The following is a 24,418-nucleotide window of genomic DNA, read 5'->3' as shown; positions in this document are numbered from 1 at the left end:
CCCCAATGTAGAGACCTCTCAATTATGTTTTCATTCAGCTTCAAGATGACATAAACAAGACCGGAGGCGGACTTATTATGAGAACTATCGGTGTAAATCTAGCAATTAGCTGATATATCCGATAAATATTTCAAGTCATCGCCCCCGGGAGGTAATGACAATTAGAGATCGACGTTTTCCTCATCGAGTAATGCTTTCGACATAGGAATATCATCAATAAAAAAATCAGTTATTAGCGAAACCAAAGTTTGTCTCTTTTTAATTGTATGAGTGTCAGAGACAATGTTGTAAACGCTAAGGTAATTTTTCCATTCTGCGACTCGATCCGTAGACGTTACGAAAAAACTTGCGCAGCGGATATTCGACAAGTATAAACTTCGACTACTCCTTCTTTGAAATAAGCTTAAGACGTCTGACAGCATGAAACAAGGCCAGTGTAATATTTTCAATACAAGAATGCCTCGAGACATATGACGGACATTATCCGCAACAGATGACGAAGAATCGTCAGAGGCAATAACCGTCTTTGAATAATTTGGCGATCGGTGGAACGGTAGCCGGTCGTATACAATCGGATGCTTTGAAAAGGAATAGGAGGGAGTAGTCGCGATACCGCCAGTTGACTGAACCGCACATTCGCGATGATCGTCAGTAAATGCATCGAGAACTTAGGCTCGTCGAGTATTCGTCATAACTTTTGTAGAACGTGATCGTCGGTTTTGCATAAGAATCGCAGACGACGCCAATTATGTTTCAACCAAATATGATCAAAACACCAAGTGTTGATAAAAAGACGAAGAACGTAGAAAAGTAATTAGAAAAATGATGGTGATCGGGGGAATGATGAGACTGTACCTTGCGGGTGCCTACGTACCCAAATTATCAGTGGGATCAAGTCTCAAGAACGTAGTTCTGAATGAAAAATAGTTTGGCATTTATATAGGTAGAGTAGAGAGTCCTTGTAGCTCAAGTAATCTTGTAACTTGAGTAATTGTGATAGACTATAACTTTCAATTGATAATTATCTCTTTGATAAGAAACGAATCTAGACATAAATCAATGTACATTAGTGGCAAGTCATGTGGCTAAGGTTCAGCCTTAGACACATGAGTTAATGGGCCTGTACATTGATCCATGGTATTGCAAATTGGGTTTTAGCCCTGTCGATTAAATGAATAAAATAGAGACTCCTACTAATGGACGTTTGCCACGTAGGTGGGGGTCGAAACAACGGGATTAACAAATTGTGGAGGCGAGCAGAGAATATGAAAACTGTCGATATTTCATGGGATGAATCTTTGCAGGCGGTTTTCTTTTATTAGATTAAAGGTCACCTTATAAGAAAATTAATTACTGCTTTTTAGTTCTCTAGGCTAATAAGTTTTGCTATAAGATTGCCATTCAACAACGCTTCAATTCTGGACAAAGTTGATTTTACTCAAGTGTGACCATCCTTTTCACAAATGTATACTATATATTTGATTGTGATGAGTAGGGAATGTGGTAGGTGCATATAGTTGTATCAAGAACATTCTAATTCATCTATTCAAAGACTTAATGAATGTTAAGTAGGTTTGTGATGGCCTTAACTTATTGCAAGCTAAGTGGTATTATAGACTCTTGACAATGGTTATTGAAAACATCAATTAGTGTAATAATAACGCTTAATGCATGGTGCATAGTGGATATCACCTAAAGTCACCAGAAACTACTGTTTTTTTTTACGGTTTCCTCAAATATATTTTGGTACTTTATATGCACTGCTTTTAACTATATCTATGCTTCTTGGGTATTTTTTGTCAACTATATATGTATAATGTTTTGTGTTTTTCATTTGATATATATATTTTTTTCAACTATTATATGTAAGGTTCGTATTTCTGAAATGTAACTGGAATTAATTTCCTTTGAAATGTTGGACTGTCAAGGTTTTCAGAGATGTATAATGAAAGAGCAAATGTGAATTAGATATGGGAGCAACTCACTTATCCCTGTTGCAAGCAAAAGTCCATGAGGGCTTGAGGTGCGGTTTTAGTTCTCATATTTTTCATGTTTGCTACAAGTGTACTAGGTTTTTTGACTGATTCATGTGATCTCTAATTTAGGATGAGGAAGTCAGTTTTGCATACATAAGTCTGCGTGGAGCAGTGCACACCTTGCTACCTCCAACACCTCTTTATACAATGCAAATACTAAATATTATTTAAGAGTTACCTACTTATTGAATCCTATGTGTAGCTATCTGTTAAATTATCCGATAAATAGTTCCAGCCTGATAACTCTTGATAAGCAGTACATATGCCCTGTGGTATAACATTCACCCGTAAAGTAGGTTTCATCCCCCATATCCAACTAACAATTAGTGTTACTAAATGAATTGCATATATACTGGGCATATATTATAAAACTTTACGTGATTTCATTAGGAAGATTATTGTGTCATCTTCTACTGTTGGTTTGGTTTGATTGCCAAGATAAATTAGTAATGAAGGTGGTGTTGGATTTTGCCGCTAACTTGTCGGTGATATTTTTGATTTTACTGGTTTTTGAAGCTTAGGAGAAATGATAGCACTATTATGCATTCCATAGATAGCTCTCCTTGGCTCCAGGTAACCCTATATATTGAATATTATATGTAGGTACTTCTATTTTTCTTTTTACCCTTGGTGTCGCACATCTTGGCCTCGATGGATTATAGATATATGGCCAACTACAAAATCTTTTCAAGGTAATAAGTGAATTATGTCTGCAAATCCACGTAACAGAGATAATTCTTAGAGTATAATATGGAACTTAGCTTCTTGCAATGGGAAAATTGTCAAAATGTTCTTTGTTGTTTGTCTTTGAATCACTTTATCATATATAACAAATTAAAGTGGTCGAAAGATTCCGGTATGATAAGAATTAGTAATATATAGAATTACTTCATCATACTAAACAATGATTTTCGTCTGTTTGCTCAAAGAGCAAAGAGAACACTTAAAGTAGGAGTTGCCATTGGAACTACTGATGCCTCAATGGATGAATGGATGTAGATATAAACTTCTGTACATATGTTATGTAAAAAGGAGTTTTTAAGGCCACATAATTTAATATCCTCATCTTGGGCTATATAGTAATTGGTCTGCAATATATTAATTTTGATGGAGATTATGATATAGGTACTTGTAATACTAATTTAATAGTATTTAGAGGATCATGAATCATAGATTATTTCACATTGTATAAAGAATGTAAATAATATCCCCCTTTTGAATTGGAGATTCCCCAGCTGAACAATTTTCCATGCGGAATCTTTCCAGAACTTTGTTAATATATGCTTTCTGAGACAATCCTAACCATCCTTGTGAACGGTCTCGAGAAATTTCGATGCCAATCACATAGGCTGCCTCCCCCATATCTTTCATGTCAAAGTTCTTGGCAAGATACTTCTTGGTTTCATGTAATAAACCAAGATCACTACTGGCAAGTAAGATATCATCAACATACAAAATCAGAAAAATAAACTTACTCCCACTGACCTTCAGGTATATACACTTATCAACAGTGTTTTCCTTAAACCCAAAGGAGGTAATGGTATTATGAAATTTAATATACCATTGTCTAGAAGCTTGTTTAAGTCCATATATTGATTTCTTAAGCTTACAAACCAGATGTTCTTTTCCTTTTTCTGCAAAACCTTTAGGCTGATCCATGTAAAGTTCCTCATCTAAATTTCCGTTCAGAAAAGCGGTCTTTACATCCATTTGGTGTAATTCCAAATCGAAATGGGCCACCAATGCCATGATGATTCTAAATGAGTCCTTCTTGGATACAGGTGAAAGGTCTCGTGTAATCAACACCGCTTTTTGAGTGAAACCTTTGGCAACATATCTGGCTTTATGCTTATCGATATTGCCTTTACTATCACGCTTGATCTTAAAGATCCACTTTCCCGCGACTTTCTTGCATCCTTCAGGCAATTCAACAAGTTCCCAGACTTCATTATGTTCCATTGATTTCATCTCATCCTTCATGGCGTCAAACCATTTAGAAGAATCAGTGCATTTAATGGCTTGTTCGTACGAAACCGGTTCATTATCAGTCCCAATGTCATAATCATGTTCTTGTAAATATACCACGTAATCATCTGAAATTGCAGATCTCCGATCTCTATGAGATCTTCGTAATGCAACTCCTTGTGGTTCATTTACAACAGGTTCATTGGCGACATTTTCGTTATGGAGTGGTTGGTCGTTTATTTGTTGTTCATTGTCATTGTTATGATCAACAACATTAGGAACAACTTTTCTAGAAGCTAAAGGTAAAATTACTCGTACCATAGCTTCCTCATTTACCACATTTCCTAATTGTGTCCTATTCTCTTCAATAGTCACATAACGTGGTAATTCACTCCCACTAATTTCACCATCATCAAAGAATATGGCATTACCGGTTTCCATGATTCTCGTACTTTGGTTAGGCAAGTAAAATCTATACCCTTTGGATTTCTCTGGGTAACCGATGAAGTAACCACTTACTGTCTTGAAATCCAATTTCCTTTCTTGTGGGTTATAAAGTCTAACTTCCGCTGGACATCCCCAAACATGCAGGTGCCTTAAGCTAGGTTTCCTTCCAGTCCATAACTCAAAAGGAGTTTTTGGAACTGACTTACTGGGAACCCTATTTAAAATGTACACAGCGGTCTTTAGAGCTTCAAGCCACAGTGAAACGGGTAAGCTAGAGTTACTTAACATACTCCTAACCATATCCATGAGTGTAATGCGATTAACCTTTCAAAGAACACCATTCTCACTGGCGAGGCGTTCACGGCATTGTATATTGAGCACATATGCCACGCTTTTCTAGAAATTTAGCAAATGGACCGTGGTGTTGTCGACTCATCATAGCGACCATAGTACTCACCACCTCTATCGACCTTCACGATTTTCACCTTTCTATCTAATTGTCTTTCGACCCCGCGAACGCATTACACCTCAAGGGGCATCCATCGACCGAGATTTTTCATGCAACAAATAGATATATCCATAACGTGAAAAATCGTCAATAAAAGTGATAAAGTACTTTTCCCCACTAAGGCATAGAGTGGTGAATGGTCCACAAATATCAGTGTGAATGATCTCAAGGAGACTTGAGCTTCTTGTGGCGCCTTTCTTAGTGTGTTTGGTTTGTTTACCCTTAATACAATCCACACACACTCCAAGATCAGTAAAATCTAGATTCTCAAGAATCCCATCTCTTACTAATCTCTGAATTCTTTCTTTGGAGATATGCCCCAATCTTTTATGCCACAAGAAAGAGGACATGTCGATCATAATGACTACGTTTAGTTCCAACTTTAGGATCTTGAGAATCATAAGGGTCTCGGCAAAGTGGTTATTAAGTTTCATCCTATATAAACCATCACATAATATTCCGAACCAACTAGACATGAATTCTTAAATAAACTAAAAGCATTTGTTACCAAATGAGCAAAAATAACCATCGAAGATCAAGTCTAGATAATGAAATAAGGTTTCGAAATAGATGGAACATATAAAGTATGAAATAAGTCCAAATGAAAACCACTATCTAAGATAAGTCTAAAGGTCCCAACAGCTTTCAACAGGGAGCTTTGACTCGATTCCCCATCATAATGAATTCCTCATTTGGGTTTGTGATTCGGTCGAAATCTAATCCCCTCGCATCGAATTAGAAACATGGACAAGATAGCACCGAGTCAACCCACCAAGTATTAGAAGGAACTTCAAAGGTTTGATTCAAACATACAAAAAGAAGACATACCTCTTTTTCAAACCATTCCCTTCTTTTCTCGACAATCTTTTGAATGTGTCCTTCCTTCTTACGTAATTTGCACTTATTGTCATATTCCTTCTTTTTTGAACCCGAGGAGCATGAGTAGGTTTATCCTTGTGAGGTGCCTTTTTTTTCTGCCATTTTGAGGCTTTCTTCCTTTATGTCCTGATCCTGAGGCTTGAGTCATGAGATGAACACTTTGCAATCCTTGTTGCTTAAGCCTTGTCTCCTCTTGAGCAACCATACTGGTCAGTTCATTCACATTCCATTTCTCCTTAATGGTGTTATAATGGATCCGGAATGGTTCATCTTGAGAAGGCAAGGTATTCATAATAAACCCAACAAGGAAAGACTCTTCAACGCTTCAACCCTAAGGTTCTCGGTTTTGCGCGTTAGGTTCGTCATTTCGGGGATGTGATTATACATCCCACGAACCCCATCATACTTCATAGTGGTCAGCTGGGCCAACAAAGTCCCCGCAAGGGATTTGTCAGCGGTTTTGAAACGATCTTCCACAGATTTTAGGAATTCTTTCGCGTTTTCAGTCTTAGGAAGCGAAGATTTAATGTTTCCAGCAATCATGGTTTTCATAAATCCAAGACTAAGTCTGTTTGCCCTTTTCCAAGCATCATAAAAGGCCCTATCCTCTTCATTAGTTTCATTTGTGGGTTCAGTGGGCTCTTCATGCTGGAGTGCCAAATCAATGTCCATAAAACCTAATTGGAATTGAATATGTTCATACAAGTCTGAAAAGTTTGACCCGTTGAGGATAGGCACAGACAAAGCATGGGGTTGTAATGCATTGGGAACAACAGGTACTGCAACAAAAAAAATAGATGCTCACTACATTAATTAAACTTAATGCTTTGAATTTAACACAAATAATCCATAATTTATGATGAACAAGGTAGTATTATGATATGACCTTTGGGTCTATATCACAATACACAAAAATATTCATTCATGTTATAAAAGCCATAAGTAATAGGACTAGTTAATCATGTACGTAAATTAGATAGGTATGTAACCTTTGGGTATCCAACTCCTATTCTAACTAGCTAAAATGCATGTGCTTTGCACATGGATAATAAATAAAACTTATTAAAGAGGATGCAAACTCCACTAGTATAGTTGGTTTGTCAACCATTCATGCAAACTGCAAAGAATGGATTACAATAGCATCTATGCAACATTTCTATATATTACAAAGGGTCATACTGAATCCACATAGGAGATTACACCAATAAGAGTAAGAGTGCATGTGTTAGTCACTCTGACTTGTCCTCTTCTCAGTAGCAATGACAATGTTGCGTGAGTTCTCTTATGCAGTAACCTATTAACTAATTTAATAGCATACACAACTTTAACTTAACAGAGGAGTCACTTGAGGTGTTGCCTGAATATCTCTGCTGAGGCAGCCCAGTTTTTCTTGCTAACTCAACAGCCTCTTCCTCGGTCTGAATCACACGGTCAAAACATATGTACCTTCCACACACTGTGTTCCTTAATGCTTCATATATGCACACATGTGCCTCTGCTACTCTACTCACATCAGTGGTTGCTAGCAGCCCCTCCGCATACATCTCTTCTGCCCCTGCAAGTTTGGAAGGAGCTCAGGGAATTTATGATTAGAAACAAATAATTGCTAATGAGCCATGGATGAGGCGAGACATAATCAAGGATATGGTGCTAATGAACGTTGCATTTGAGGAAAAGAGAATTAACTTACGTAAGATATTAACTGCAGTTATATGGTAATGGGAATGACTAAAGAAAACCTTTCAAGTAGACGACCGAGGATGTTGGATTCCTAGGATAAAATTCTGGCCCTGTAAGGAGGCCTGGACAAATTGTCGCCAGTTTCACCTCATTTCTTTCTGCCATTCTCCATGCAGCTCTCTTTGACATCGTTTTGCCCAGCGCAAACCATAACTGTCAGCGTTCAAAACATCAGCAATCATCACTAGGACACTCTCTGTGGTATCTTGAACAATAATCGTATGACTACATACATATTTATCCTTTTATTGCTATAAACATTATATGACAAGAAGAAAAGTACCTTCTTCTCTCTGCAGATTGATTCTTCGCTCCAACAATTGTGGTCGACAATTGGAGGGACATTGTGGAGGGAATAATCCCACCACACGCAAGCCACGAGAGATGATGTGAAAACACATTTTCGAACAGATTCAATCCTTGCACAAGCCAACACCACATTCTCACTTGCCTTCACTTCTAAGTCTGCCATGTACTTCTGATTGAGACAAAACAGTCAATGAATAGATGTTAAAGAGAAAATTGTATTCATCTTAACTACCCAATTTAAAGTTTAACACCCAGTTCAGTTCAATAATTAACAATGAGGCATTACATTTTAATACAAATTACATGGACACTCTTGAAAACCACACGACATTTCTTCCTAGAATAATATATACGCCTAATTTTCCTTTATAGCAATTAGTTCTGGGCATTTAGCTAAATTGAAATTTGTTTTTAATCCAGAAAACCCGTAATGAGCCACAAATATGAAGTGACGAAGTAACAAAGACATAAGTGCCAAATTAACACGAAGATAATGCATGGGAGTTTTTAATGTGTGGCCCGTTTGGGCAAGTGCACATGCGGGATCAATGCCTTGCCATCACAAATACACTCGCAGCGGCAGTGCATATCAAAGTAAGGAAGTGGACAAAGAAGTTAAAGATCCTAGAAGAAAGGAAATGAAGGAGGAAGAAGAAGAAGATGAGGAGAAGTTGGTTTGTGTCACCAGTGGTCTTTCTTATTTGGGTCTTTTGCTGTCGTTAATTGTCTCTTGGATTGTGGATACTCTGTTAGAATCACAGTTGACAATGAAGGTATATCCATTGACTTATCATATATTTGTACTTCTTTATTATTTTTGGCCTGTAATCCCAGTACCTATACAGCTTAAAATTAAAAGTCGCGATTGCTTATAATGACGTAAAATACAAAAATCTAGAGTTGACTTGAACTTCAAAACTATAACCCAAACCACCATCCTTTCTTTGACCCAAACCCCTAAAAGTCAGCCGCCAGCTAAAGATGGAGGCAGGAGGATGGGAGTTGATATTCACCACCACATAGAGGGAATGAGGGAGAGGGACGGACTGGAGCAGATAGAGTACTATAGTGTCTCTAGGTCAGTGTTTTTTCCCCTTTTGCTACTCTGTTTTCCCTGTTATGCTTCTCTTGGTCATGGGGGCATAATACTTGGTGATGCGCATACAGAACCTAAAAGGGTAGGTACAAACTGGAACACCTTAAAATGGAAGTAGTGAATCTGGTAACACTGATCTGAATCTAACAGTAAATTAAGAGTACACTACGAATAAAGGTATACATACACATCACCAAGAGCTAAGTAGTGTACCACAGTATACCCATTTTTTTTATCGGTGTCTAGAAAAAACGATGAATGTTATGTGAGCCTATTTTCAAAATGAGATAGAGCACCTTCTGTTGATATACGCAAGCTTTCGTCTTCACGTAATGAATTCTCCAGTAAGGAATACAACATAGGCAGGTGCAAAGCAATGAGTTCCACACTTCCATGGCATGTCATCTTCTGCAAATGAAGAGACACACAACAATACATTAAAATCCATATCCAAACCAAAAAAAAAATCATTATCAAACAATTGGTAAATCATTATTTCAAAATATTTCCACTCAAGTTGCACATAACCATTGCCCATTATTGATCAAATCATTTTGCTCAGCTTGACGAAATACCTCATCAGCTGATCAACAATGATTGCCCTCATCACCGATTTAACCTGCAAAGGTAAGATGGTGCAGTATTCCCTTTTTGGTTACAGATATTAAGTATTCCCTGGTGTTGCAGTTATGTCCTTCCCTGCAACAAATTCCCACTTCAGCTTCAACTTTGAAACAGTGTATGGGCTGAGCTTTACCTCTCTTTCTCAGATCTCTCTGTTATACATATCGCGCCATGGTTTACCCATCGGGCAGAGAAACACGTCAAAACAAACTTAGACTGATTGTACTTGAGAATCTACGAAGGATTAATCGAGTAGGAGGAACATCACTTACATTTGAAGATTTGCTTGCATTAGAATGAATTACACACCATGCAGAGAAAATGAAGAGAACATGGTATTGTCTTAGGCTGCCTGAAGGAAACACCATTATAGTTGGAAATTAATCTCACAAGAAAGGAACATGAGATCTAGTTCAATATATAATGTGAAGAGCCATTCAACTTTATGAATTTGACTTCCCTTAAAATGGTTACGTCGCGTGCCTTCTTGCCTAGCTTAGACTTTAGAGTTTAGACATATCTATAGTTGTCCATGTAGGGGAACTCATCTTTCATTAATAATCCACTCTTCCATGAATAGATAATTAGATATATGGTATTAAATTATTATATTCTTTCTTGTTTCTGGTGTCTCTTGTTCTACACGTGGATGCACAATTTCTTGCAAAAAAAAAAAATTCATTGAAGTTTCTAATTGTATACTTTAGCAAAGATCAGCTTTTGTATTGACCCAAAACACTCTATAGCTTAATTAACTGGATAAAATTAGAAGATGATAAGTTATATTAAGCGGATTAACACACTAAGGTCAACTTTCTTCTTAGTGATGCAATTGTGGACTTTTGAAGCAAGAGTATCTAACAACCATTGCTTCAATGTATACATATTAGACGCTGTATGTCTATATGTACGGTTCTTCCTCCAAGTAAGAGTAGGTTTTTGGGAGTTTACCTATAACACATGCATGCCAAACTTAGTGAACAACTAAGTAGTTTTATATTTGAGAATTCTGTTCTGAAGTGGAAAGCACAATGTTTTGACATGCATGTGTTCTTTTGCTTGTTCGGTTGTTCCTGACATGGAAGTAAGTTTGCTCAACATACTTTCTAAGCTGTATTTCTGTTATCTTTGTCACAATGGACTGATCCCTTCACTTCATAATAGAAAAAATAAAGAGAACAACATTACCTTTCTCTGTAACGTTCTGAGAATTTCCATAGGACTCAATGTCATCAGACTTCCCCATTCGAGCGTTGGATGCACCCATTTTATGACTTTTTGAAAATTTGTCACCCCGTTGCTTTCCCTTGCAAAATTTCAACATAAAAAACAAAATCCCAAAACTAATCAGCACGAATGCCGCCACAATTGCAGCCCAGAAGAACTTTTTTGTTTTCCAAAAAGTTGTTGATTCTGCAGTACTTGGTCCTTGTGATGCTGATGGCCCATTGTTCTCTATTCCAGATCTTACTCCAGAACCTGAGTACGCAGAAAGAGGTGGTGGTGGGAGTGCGGGTTGATCTAGTGGTGAAACTGGAATAATAGTAGTATTGAATGGATTTCCATCCGTTCTGCACAACAAATCTATGATTTACTAATGGCTAAAAGAAAATAACTACTGATCTGAAGATAGAACTTGCAATATTTTCTCCTAAAGACTATTATTTAGAATAATGATAGAAGCATGCTAGTAGGAGTCAGCGTTATACGAAAATGAATCTGGGGTTTAATCTGGGGTTTGAAACAGAAGAGATGGGAGAGAAGGGAAATTAATCGGTTCGTATTCTCGACTTTTCCTTTTCTTAACCTATTATTAAATAACCAATTATTGCTAATTAAATGACATTTATAGAATTATTACTAATTAAATGACATTTATAGTAATGCGTAGAATTGAGAATGGCGTGGATTTGGTTTTCTAATATACTGTCACATGAAAAGACTGATTGCTCCTATTTAAAGGTGTTAAGTAATATTTTTATTTAAGGACAGTATTGGTACTGAAAGTTTATAAAAGCATAAAAAGACAAAGTAGTCCTCATTAATAAATATCTAGGCATCTGATTTTATTATTCATCAAGGGTATTATGCGTCAGAAAAAGACCCGGATGAATTTAAGAGGCCACGATCATTATAGGCTATACTACTAGTAGAGATTCATAATACACATTAATTATCCTATTTCAATTTCTTAAATTTTAGTAATAATTAACCTTTGGGCTAACTATCATATATTTGATAAAGAAATTGCAATGGTAATGCCATTTTTTAATTCATGTGTTGGTATGCATAATTTTCCAAATATTTTGGCCACTTTGGCGGCGTGCAATATTCAAAAAATTATAAATACCAAGAAACAGTAAATGGCATTTAGCATAAATCATGCAGCGGAAATAAATATCATATCATAAATAAATAAATAAACATAAAACGAACAGTTAAGAAGCATGAGATTAGTTCAAAAATTATTCCGAAAAGAAAAAAAAAAAAAAAATTCAAAAACTGTACAAAAAAATAAACTGTTCATGCGTCAAAACCTCAATACTTAATGAGTCTGGTACGCTAATCCATTGATATATATCATGGTAGGGGATGTAATAGACCAACACAAAACCTGGCTGTCTTTAAAACATTAGAGTGGGCCTGGTCAGTATCGTTATACACATAAACATGTCCGAAAAGGTATGGTACAATACACTATACACAGTAAAAAAAAATAGTTGTTAACATGTCCGGCACATAATGTGTAACATTGTGACCGAAAAAATACAAATAAAAAATACGGTCCTGTGACCCCACTTAGCTTTAATCCAAAAATAGTAGCATAACATGTGTACTATTCATTAGAAACATGGCATCCTCAAACTTGACTTTTGTCAGTAACACAGAAATAATATGCCTTAAAGGTACACATGCATGTGAAGTGCAAACAAACGGATCTGTTGCATACAAATGATTTGACTAATATTATTTAGTTAAAATTTGAGTCTAGCTCCCACTAGAGTTCAGAGAGGATATTAAATACAAAATTATATATATTCTGACGTCATCGTGTTTGTTTTAATCCTCAAACTTCATTCTCAAATTAACAAATAACATGATCTAGTTTGAAACCAACAAAAACCCATAAAGTAGCCAAAAGAAATATTATAAAATATGAAAGGCTATATAGTCATGTGCTCATAATCAGTTAAGCAAGACAACAAGAGTGTTCAACCTAACATAGTTTGCATTATATCCCAAAAAATTCATGGAATCACATTAAATAAATATCGGTCAAAAACAACACTTTCAATATTATTGAAATTACAATTTTATAGGAAATAAACATAATTCAATCCTTTGCTCCGATACTAAATGTAATACTAATTTAATAGTATTTAGAGGATCATGAATCATAGATGATTTCACATTGTATAAAGAATGTAAATAATAAAACAATAAAATTGTACCTTGATCCATTGTAAGAGTGATGTCTTGAATCCGATAGCAAAACACCGTTTCTCTTCCAAACCTTTATATTCTTTATTGTGTTAATTGTTGTAGTGTGAAAAATGGGGTTTCTACACTATTATATAAAGGATGGAGAGAGGACGGTGGTTACACTCTTAATCTTCCAAGTCTGTTTATCTCCCTTTCCCATAAAAGGTGAAATAGAAAAAGTAACATTCTTCTCTTAATTAGCCAATGTAATTAAGGCATGAGTAAATAGGATATTTACTTAGAAGTAACCCACACATCAATTTAGAAACCAAAAGTCTATAAAGTTTTGACTTATTGACCACTTTATGGAGGATATGATATAGTGGTCTTTGGACTATTATATCATATCTTACAGTACTAATATCGGAGCAGCTGCAACCTTATGTAAAAGACATGATGGATGACTTCTAGGTGCAGATTACAGCAGGTTCAAGGTACCATCCAATAGCTCGCGAAGGCTTTTGCAGTAGGGATAATAGTCTGACATGGAGATTAGAAGAGCATTGTACTATTATTTTAAAAAGCTTTTGAAGAGTGTTTTTTCAAGTGACTTTACAACCAGTTTAAAGTTTTTCAAGTGACTTTACGCAAATATAATTATAACGCTCATAATTTAGTTAAATGGGATAATAGGTATGGTGGAATTTGCCCGAACTGGGTATATAACTTTGTACAACCTATGTGAGCATTCTTTTTGTTGTTTTTCTTATTTCATTTAGTGTTCTTTGATGAATTGCATTCAAATAACTGCTCTCTTGAAATTGAAAGATTGAATGTCGAGAATGCAAAACTGGCGGAGATTGACATGCTTCAAGAAGTTACTAATTAAAGCAAATTGAAGAGCACACCATCTGAACATGAGATGATGTTGTTGTTTGGCCCGTGCAGTGTCTTATCAGACATTTTATACCTCAGCTTGAGAAGAGGATAAAAGAGTGTGCAGAAAAAAATTTATCTGATGGCTGTTGTAGGACAAAGTTTTAAAGTAACTCTATGTGAGGAGAAAGAGTTATTTTCCTATTGGCCTTCTATGTACTAAATATTTCTTTCAAAACTTGAATGATAATGAATGTAATCAATGTACTTATCAACTGTACATGAAAATTATGAAATGTACAGGAACTGAGCAGCTCAGTATTGGGTTGTTGTTGTAGTTTTTTTTTTTTTTTTTTTGACAGTTTCTATTCATGCCGCGTATTTTACAGGCCAATTATAAATTTGTAAAAATACGTGTGTAGCACGTGCATGACCAGAATCTAACAGACTAACAGTGTATATTATTGAGGGCTATGTTATTACCATTTAGTCCCGAACTCCCAATACGAAAAACATTAACACTCTTCTTCTCCGATGTGGTCAACTACAACTGTACTACTTCACTCTCCTAATCCGACAACCATCAGATCACACACACAATCTTTCCATCCTTCTAGTTACCCGAAACGCACTTTCCATTCCGGGTTTTCTTCTTCTTCATCAAAATCTTTTAAAATTGTAGCAGGTTCTAATAAGCAACTTGGAAACTCACCTACTGAAAAACCAGGTTCTCATTTTCTTTCACCTCAAAACCTTCATACCATTCTTCTTTTGTTAATATATATGACACTGTATATGCAGATGAATCATTGTTAGTGCATAAGAAGGGAGATGATGGTGATGGTGATGAAGGGGTTGTTGACTTGGCCTGGTTACCTGCTTTTCCAAATGTCTTGATAGCTTCTATGACTAACTTCCTCTTTGGTTATCATATTGGGTATGTATACATCATCATGTATGTATGTAGTAAAGTATTTTATGTATGTATATGTATATGCATGTCAGCATGTGTGTGTGTATGTATGTATATGTGATGGACAGTTGTGCTGTAATGTTTGAATATGTTCTTTGCTATATTGGCAAGATGAATATGTCTAGCTATGAACTTACTGATTAACTGTGAATGCATCGCACTTGTTACCATGATTTGTTGACAGGGTAATGAATGGACCAATAGTATCAATTGCGCGCGAGCTTGGTTTCGAGGGGAATTCCTTGCTTGAGGGTCTTGTGGTTAGCATATTTATAATTGGTGCATTTATTGGGAGCATTACTTCTGGTTCGGTAGTAGATAGATTTGGTTATCGACGTACGCTTCAGATATGCACTATTCCGTTGATTGTTGGTGCAATCTTGTGGTAATTACTTATGTTCATTTGATGATTTTGGCTTTGTATTGGTAATTTGTTAAGTTGGGGATTGTACTTGGATTTGTAACAGCGCACAAGCTCATTCCTTGGATGAAATACTTATGGGAAGGTTTCTGGTAGGCCTTGGCATTGGCATCGACACTGTTCTTGTTCCAATTTACATTTCTGAGGTACTCAGTCTGTGTAACTTTGAAAATTCATCTTATCAAACTTTCATGCTTTAAAACTTGTATTTTTATTAGTACCAAAAAAAGAAATCGTCCATTCATAGGCGACTGAAATAATGTATTTGTCAACTAATGTACTGACTATTGTAGATTTCTCCAACAAAATATAGAGGATCATTGGGGGCATTGTGCCAAATAGGGACATGCTTAGGGATTATTATGTCTCTGTTCCTAGGAATTCCTTCTGAAAGTGATCCACATTGGTAAGGTCATATTCTACTTTATTTTGTGACTTGTAACCGAATTTGGATAGAATACACAAATGCATAGGGACAACGCTACTTTTGATACCCTCTCATCTTCATTTTCCTTATAGAGGTTTATGACGTTTTGGACTGTATTCCCAATCCCTCTCAATATCATGAATAATATCGTTCGATTTAACATTAGAACCTTGCATCTTCGTTTTTCCTTCTCGGATAGTTTCATTAGAGGCTTATGAGTTGTGACGTTCTGTACTATATGTTTCTAATCAAGAAGTATTGTTATTGTGTGCGACTTATTAGCCTTGTTTGAACTTAATCAGCAATCGTTTTCGATTCTGTAATGACCAGGCATAATAGGGATATGACCCTGTTAAAACTCAGAATAATATTATTTGGTATTGGCACATTGTTGGGATCCCATCTTCCTCATTAAGTGACCATTTTCACTCTTAGAATTGAGAATGCTCAACCCTCTCTTCTCTCTCCAAAACCCTAACCCAAAATTTTCTACTTTAATTATAACTTAGTTCCCCTCTATTAGAGGTTACAAGACCTATTTATAATTCATAAACCTGGGTTAAAACCCTGATTCTGAATTTAATTAGGTAAAATGTCCATTCAATTTTTAATTATGAAGGAAGGACACAGATTTTTTTTTTTTTTCCCGTAATTTGATGTCGGTTACCCCTCGGCATCGTTAAGTGAGTGAGCACTCATCTTTGAATTGCATTTTCTTCTCAATGTGTGGATCATCTTTGCATTATAGTTTCATGCACAGTCATCTTTACATTTCTCAAATTCACAGACTTTTTTTGCATTGAAAGTCAATGCACAGTATCTTCGCATTCCAATTTCTTTTATTTTTTTCCTACCAACTTTGCGATTCACAGTCTACTTTGCCTTGCAACTTTGCAATGTGCGGTCTTCATTCAATTGGCGGCTCCAGATAAAGGACGCTGCCAGTCACTTGGTCAAGCCACTTATCCTCTAAGAACAATTAAAAAGTCAACAGTCTTTTTTCATTATAAAATTGGAACGGTGGACTTTTCGCCCGTTCCCTGTCTATAGTTGAGGGTGAGCTTTCTCAAGTCCCCAAATTATTTACAGTATTTACTAGTTCAACAAAAAATGGAAATAAACATTACAAATTGGCCCTAAGGTAACTTTTTGTTAGGTGACTTATTTGAGTAAGTCCACCAATTATTCGATTAAGTATGACCTCACCACTATTTAGTTGACTTGTTTTGTTAACTCTTCTCCTTTGCTTTTGGTCTGTCCTTCTTATTGGCAAGCATCCATGGCTCTCTGAGGCTCCTATATGGAAGTCTTTCAACCTTTTAAACCCCTATATATTGATGTCGAGAAACTTTAAATCCTCCTACATCAAGGGTAGATAATCTTGGTTCTGAAAATGAACCTATCCTAGTTAAATACTTGCAAACTGAATTGAAGAGAGAAAGAAAGAGATTGCATTATCATTATTTAGTTGATTTGTTTCATATGAACTACACTTGTCGAATATGATTACTTTGAACCAATCAATTATTATCTTGGATTGCAGGTGGAGGATGCTGCTCTACATTGCTAGTGTGCCGGGTTTATTCGTTATACTTGGAATGCAGTTTGCTGTTGACAGCCCACGTTGGCTTTGTAAAGTATGATCCCACTTGATGTATTTATAATCTCAATTTATGTTTGTATATAAGTATGTATAGTATTTCATTTCAAGTTTTTTCTAGAAGCTATAGTCTTACCCTTGGGTAGGTTGGAAGGTGGAATGATGCCGAAAAAGTTATCTGCAGTCTCTGGGGAAAGTCTGAAGTCAAGAAGTCAATTGAGGAATTTCAATCAGTCATTAGAGACGATGGTAGTGATGTGACGAGTAATTGGTTGGAACTACTTGTTGAGCCCCACAATAGAGGTAGTGTTTAGCAATTTACCAATTCCATATCGTTTGCATGACTAATGGAATTCTAGTAAAATCTGTCATGTTTACTATGATTCAGTAATTAAATTGTCTTTACTTAGCACCCTTATATTTGATAAAGATATTCGGACATCAAGTTAGTTTACAAGTTTTCTAACGTTTGTGTCAGTCATTCATGCTCTTCAAGGAAGACCAATTATTTGTCTGTGGTCTGCACATTTTTTTGTTTGTTTGGATAAGCTTTAGATAAATACTTTCCCCAACCTGTCCTCTGCAACAATAGTGTAAAACTTGTTATCAAGAAGAGGTACAAAGTAACTGATACAATTTACATTTGATAGAGCTGCTAAGTAATCAGCAGCTCTATTGGTCACCCTATAAACAAGGTTAATAGTCTAAAACTAACAAAAATGAAGGTAACTGGAGTAGCTTTGATTTCTTCCACTAGGTTGGCACATTACGAAGGTAGTTTCTTGCTACCATGCAGTATCATCATTATAGACCTTAAGGAGTCTGAGGTCACCATGACTAGTAATCTATATACTCCTAAGTTACATGGTATCGCCATATTCTAAAAAGAATCTGTGTCGGATACGTGTCATGGTGTCTGTGACTCTGTGTACACACAACACTCACACACATTGTATTGTGATATACATCAATATGTTTTTTGCTGTGATGGACACTTCTTGTCCGTGTCGTACACGAATGCACTTACTCGTGTCAAAGTTACTTAGGTCTACTCAGATAAACATGTAGTCCCTGTAGAATAGCAGTGAGTTCCATTTCATTCCTTTTGTAGCTTGGTATTACCTTTCCGTTATGGTCTCTGAACAAATGTCCTGAGCCACTTCTTGGTTCAGACAAAGCTCCATCTGCATCAAGTTTGTACATTACTTGCTCTGACCTCATCCACAGTTCCACACACGGTGTTTCTGAGTAATTGCATTATACTTCACCATGATGTCAAATCTTTCCAGTATAGCTGTCTTTCCAAATGACCTTGTATAAATTCCTGCATATCCTTTAGTACCATCTTTTACTACTTGCCTTGGCTGTGACTTGGTTTGCACTTTTTGAGTTTAAAATTGCCCCTGGAAAGTTTTTTCCTATTCTCATACTATATGCACTGATTTTTCGGGTATGACTACAGCTGCTTTCATTGGTGGGGCTCTTTTCGTACTGCAACAATTTGCTGGAATTAATGGAGTTCTTTATTTTTCGTCACTAACTTTTCAAGATGTTGGCATCACAAACGGTGCTTTAGCAAGCCTCTTTGTTGGACTTGCAAACTTCATAGGTTTGTATGATAATGTTGTTTGTTGTGAATTCAGATAGTTTTACTGTTTAGGATGTGCTTAGGTTACAAGTATAATTTCCTTATTTGGGGTAAAGATAACAGTCTGTACTTTTCCTTGATGATTATTTTCTACAGGTTCAATGTTTACTTTAAACTTAATTGATAAGCAAGGGAGGCAGGCACTTCTGATACAAAGCTACTTAGGGATGGTGAGTTATAATTGTGTTCTACAGGAAAGTTTTGATAAAATATATAGGGTATCATATATGTGAACTTATTTTAACCTCCTGGAACATCTTGATATAAAATTTAGAGGTGTTTGCATTTTCATATTTTTGTGATAAAAATCTCAAGTCATATGAAATGCACATAGAGATATAATGAAGCAGTGTGACTTTACATTGTGCATGTCATGAAGGAACATTTTCTATAACATTCGTATTGCACTAACTCCCTAAACAAATAATCTTTAGATTTTAGTTTCGGAGATTAAGCATATATATATATATACCTTGTGATATTGATTGAATTTAACTTTTGTGCAGGCAGCTTCAATGTTCCTCATAGTCTGTGCTATAAGCTCTCCATTAGATGAGCAACTTAGTCACAATGCATCCATACTGGGAACTCTCATGTATGTACTCTTCATTCAGTCTCGATCAACAATGAATACAATAAGTACCCTACATCACTCGGTAAAAAAACAAGACATTGAAATCGTCTGTCCACAACTAATAGGGGTGTTCCGGTTGAATCCTGTTCCTGCATTTAACATTTATAGCCTTTCCTTGGCCTAGCTAATTTTATTCTATTCTCCTTACATTTTTTTCTGGCTTACAAGCCTGTTTTTAGTGAGACCAGTAACTTGGTAATGCTCGCGGGTTGGAACCCCCGACTAAGCTATCACCCCTTGTATCATCACCCAAAGGTTTTACCAACTAAGCTAGTTGGCACCTGTCTACCTTATTTATATTTTGTTTGCTTTAATCTCTCATTTGTAACTTCAAGCTTACTAATGGACCATTTTTTAGCAATGACACTGTCATCAGTGTTCTCTATATGGGACCAAACGATACGAGTGTACGAACTTGATTTTGACACTCTGGCTTCTTGGTAATACGCTATTACTCCTTCCATTTGCTGACTTTTCTTTAGCCAATCTCATTCTCGTGTTACCCTTGTAACTTTTGTCGCAACATGTCTTTGTCTTGCCGGACATGCTTTATAGGTATCAGCACTTAGAAGTCCAGCTCTATGCATAGTTTAATTTGCCTTGAGTCTGATCTCTGACAACACGTTTCCAGTAACAAAATTCATTGTGAATAGTTGGGATTCTCCCTGAACACTTGATGTCCTGATGAAGAATGATCCAGGCTATACAAGTTAATTGCTCTATGATAACTCCTGGTGCTAAATTCTTCATTATACCTTCTTATGCTAGTGCCCTTTAAGTTAGGTTCTGTGTAGTCTTTCTGGTCTAACTTGTAGACGTTCTTATCATATCTTATGATTATGTCCTTAAACTAAGGTGAACCAGGGTAAGTGATCTGGTTTGCTTCATGTTTGGAAGTACTTAATTCTATATTTAGCTTTCTTCCACTCATAGTAAAAATAAATATGCTCCTAGTAATGCAGTGGATGTATAGTTTTACATGGTCACTTTTATGGTGTCTCATGGTCATAAGAGGCTTAGATCCTCATAGTGGCCGGTTCGTTCCTTATGTTGTATTTCATGCGTGTACTCTCTTGATATAATATCAGTCAGTTTTCTTGATGTGAATTGGATGCGGAAGCACCTCCTATCAACACAACACACCATTGATAAATTCAGGCTAAATCTATCCCTAATTTGATATAGAAGGGGATTTTTGTATAACCTAAACTCTACACGCTTTTAATCTGAAAATCACAAACTATATTCTCAATAAATCAACCTACTAGTTCATACGGCCAATGGTCTTATTTATACAATTCAATCCCTGTAGTCCAAGGAAACCTAAATAGAAACCAACTCTTATTAAAATAAACCCTACTAGAATAGCAATTACTACATAAAGCAGACTTCTAATTATCCTTTTTAATAATTCCATCACTTCTTCACAATATTCCGTAAAAGTGATTTGTGATATTAAAGTTTATGGGTTACAAAGTTCTTGGCTCTATTTAGTTTGTCTGTTTCGCAAGAACTGCACTCATAAAATTATTTTTGGAATATTGCTTTGTTTCCACATCCAATACATAGTAATGTTTTTTCTTGTAAATTATTATTTCATTTGTTCCAACTTCCAACACACACACACACAAAAAGAAAAAGAAAAAGGCGTTACTTTATTTGATAATGATTCTGATACGACCCTTCCATGTAATTTTAATGATTAAGAGACTGTACGGTCTTTGGTTTGAAACTTTGAATAGTTTTACAAATAATCATGGAGGTTATTGCAACTCATATCGTGAAAGTGTAAGTGCTTTGTTAATTGTAGCTAACTAACCTGAGCTGAATGCCTATGGTCGGTTTATTAAACTTTTGATGTTGAAAGTTATTGTGAACTCATCCTTCCACTGTACTATCCATGTAGGTACATATTTGCCTTTGCAATAGGTGCTGGACCAGTAACTGGTCTTATTATACCTGAAATTAGCAGCAGCAGGACACGTGGAAAAATCATGGGATTCAGCTTTTCTGTTCATTGGGTATGTAAAGCTTTCGTTATTGCGTTCAATAATACATTCTAACTCGTGTGCTAGTTTCCTTGAATTGGTGTTTTGAAATCATACATTTGTTTGCATTTTTGCAACTGTAATGATAAGTCTTGAGATCAAACTGTTATTCTGGAAAAACGACTTTCTTTGTTATTCCAATCATACATGCTTAAGTTCTTTATCCTGCTGAACTTTGAAGTGTGATTGTATTATATGTTTTTTAATTTCAGGTCTGTAACTTTCTGGTGGGCCTTTTTTTCCTGGAATTTGTTGATAAATTTGGAGTTGCTCCTGTGTATTCAACCTTTGGTGGAGTCTCTTTGTTATCAGCACTATTTGTGAAGGTTTTCATCGACGAAACCAAAGGCCGCTCCCTTGAGGAAATCGAGATGTCTCGAGATCCTAATTTCTCAGCGAAAAAGTAACCAAATCTAAGACATGTCAGAGAACTGCAGAAAAAGGTTTAGAAAGTAATATTTTCAGCAGTCGTCAAGCTGAGGTTCGGGAGATTCTTGAATTTTTCAGAAGACCGCTTGGCGGATAATGTCATAGGGCGGTTGCATCTAAATCACCATGAAGAGATTCTTCATATGTCTATGCTGCTTGCCAACAGACTGCAAACACAGACCGAGGTGGTCATCTCCAAAGCCATTAATGAGTAGTCCACTAATCCTGTTAAGCTTTTCCTTCTCAAAATTTTTTTTTTTATACGGGTAACCATATAAGTTGACTTGTTGACTTTGAATGGTACCTTTATATTCATGTAATACTTTTTTTTTCGGCTGCAAAAAAAAAAAAGGTTCTTGGAATTTTTTTTTGAAAGCTATTGGTGTATTTTTTGTTTCACTTTTTCCCTCTCAGTTTTTGTTATATTTGTTCTATTTTCCTTGTCTTTTTGGATTAATCAGGGCTATAGAGCTTGCGTTAAATTCTGCATTACACCTCCAATCAGTGGAGGTTGAATAAAGAACCTACTTGGTATTTCTTGAATCTAGTTAAGTGACTTTAAGTCCAAGTATCCAACATCTTATAACATGTGTAGAGAGTCCAGGCAGGCAGCAGCTAATCTATTAGGGTCTCTAAGTTGGTTGGATTGTATGTTTATGATTTCTTTTGCACCTCTTGTGGTGAGGGAAAAGCTGAAAAGATCTATGTTTGAGTGCGTATCAATATCAATCAAAGACTATTAATATTGAACAGTGGAAAATGTTCCTAAGAAGCTACATTATCACCTTTTTTTTTTTTTTTCAAGACGGAGTAACTCTAGAGGACAAATCGCGGGAAAAAGTAATTTGAGATGACACTTTTTTTTTTAATCACTCACAAGGATCGGGTAAATAAAAGGTCAAGTATACCCTTGATGCAAAATTGTATACCCTTGATGCAAAATTAAAAATGGCTCGGGTAGATGAAATGTCAAGTATACCCCTGGTACAAAATAATAAACTGTCTGACCCAACCGAAACGACCCGGTGTATATATGAACAATAATTGTTTATACCTATTTGGGATATGAACAATCATTGTTCATACATTAACATTAGCTATGAACACTCATTGTTCATATAAATAATTATTGTTGATTGTTCATACCTATTTGGGGTATGAGAAATCACTATTCATAACATAATGTATGATCAGTAAAAACTCATATTGGAGTATGAACAATAATTGTTCATTGCTTATGTTCATACCCAAATAGGTATGAATAATTATTGTTCATACCTCAACATGAGTTATAGACAATTATTGTTCATACCTATTTAACATTGATTGTTTATACCTAAAATAGATATGAACAATCATTGTACATACCTATTTGGGGTATGAACAATCACTGTTCATACATCAATATGAGCTATGAACAATCATTGGTAATACCTATTTGGGGTATGAACAATCACTGTTCAGACATCAACATGAGTTATGAACAATCATTGTTCATACCTATTTGGGGTATGAACAATCACTGTTCACACATCAACATGAGCTATGAACAATCATTGTTCATACCTATTTGGGGTATGAACAATCACTGTTCACACATCAACATGAGCTATGAACAATCATTGTTTATATCTATTTGGGGTATGAACAATCAATGTTCATATGAACAATTATTGTTCATACCTATTTGCAATATGAACAATAATGTAGGTATGAACAATAATTGTTCATATATGAAGAATAATTATTGTTCATACTTATTTGGGATATGAACAATCAATGTTCATACCTCAACTTATTGGAGTATGAACAATCAACAATCATTGTTCATACCTAATATTCGCACCTTTGCGTGTGTTAGAGATTTATATTCTTTACTCTGTTCGATGTAAACTCAATCTTTTCCTTACTCACGAATTTTCGTTTGTTTAGCTCGAGTAGGAATTCGTTCCACCTAAAATCTAGGACAACCTACACTTGATTATGCTCTTAGGGAACTAGTGAGTAAATTCTTTATTGGGATTGTTTTATACTAAAACTACTTAGCTATTTTTTTTAAAGATTTTTTTAAAGTAATGTAACATGCACACTAAAACAAAGTAAAAATCGATTTATAGAAAGGTGTAGAGAGTTAGTTCTCCTCATGTGAAAACAACCTCTATTGTTTGACTCTAGTTTATTGCATCTTATATTCTTTTAGAATTCATAGACAAATCCTAATTAGATTGTATTTTTGATCCCTGACAATACAACTTATATCTAAGATTATATTGCTAGCATGAGAAACCAAGGAAATGACTTATCTTTAAGTCATCAACTTAATTCCTAACTAGAC

The 24,418-nt window shown here is 35.6% G+C and overlaps 2 protein-coding genes across 2 annotated transcripts; one reads left to right on the top strand and one right to left on the bottom strand.

Annotated features, from left to right (window-relative positions):
* Window positions 1–7,011: 7,011 nt before the first annotated feature.
* LOC147475377 (cinnamoyl-CoA reductase-like SNL6) lies at window positions 7,012–9,741 on the bottom strand. The gene is made up of 5 exons (XM_086583686.1): window positions 9,556–9,741; window positions 9,277–9,388; window positions 7,859–8,053; window positions 7,575–7,728; window positions 7,012–7,390 (listed from the first exon to the last, which is right to left on the bottom strand). The coding sequence occupies exons 2-5, from the start codon at window positions 9,373–9,375 to the stop codon at window positions 7,137–7,139; spliced, it is 702 nt and encodes a 233-aa protein (XP_086439812.1). The 5' UTR covers window positions 9,376–9,388; window positions 9,556–9,741; the 3' UTR covers window positions 7,012–7,136.
* Window positions 9,742–14,372: 4,631 nt separating this feature from the next.
* On the top strand, window positions 14,373–22,458 carry LOC147475376 (Major facilitator superfamily protein). The gene is made up of 12 exons (XM_086583007.1): window positions 14,373–14,630; window positions 14,705–14,840; window positions 15,061–15,261; window positions 15,344–15,443; window positions 15,591–15,703; window positions 17,268–17,361; window positions 17,471–17,627; window positions 18,787–18,933; window positions 19,069–19,142; window positions 19,479–19,567; window positions 21,513–21,627; window positions 21,867–22,458. The coding sequence occupies exons 1-12, from the start codon at window positions 14,438–14,440 to the stop codon at window positions 22,059–22,061; spliced, it is 1,614 nt and encodes a 537-aa protein (XP_086439133.1). The 5' UTR covers window positions 14,373–14,437; the 3' UTR covers window positions 22,062–22,458.
* Window positions 22,459–24,418: the final 1,960 nt, after the last annotated feature.

Source organism: Coptis chinensis, chromosome 9 (genome assembly GCF_015680905.1).
Source record: "Coptis chinensis isolate HL-2020 chromosome 9, ASM1568090v1, whole genome shotgun sequence".
Lineage (NCBI taxonomy): Eukaryota > Viridiplantae > Streptophyta > Magnoliopsida > Ranunculales > Ranunculaceae > Coptis > Coptis chinensis.
Note: the sequence above shows the minus strand (reverse complement) of the source record. Positions and strands in the feature narration are given on the sequence as shown.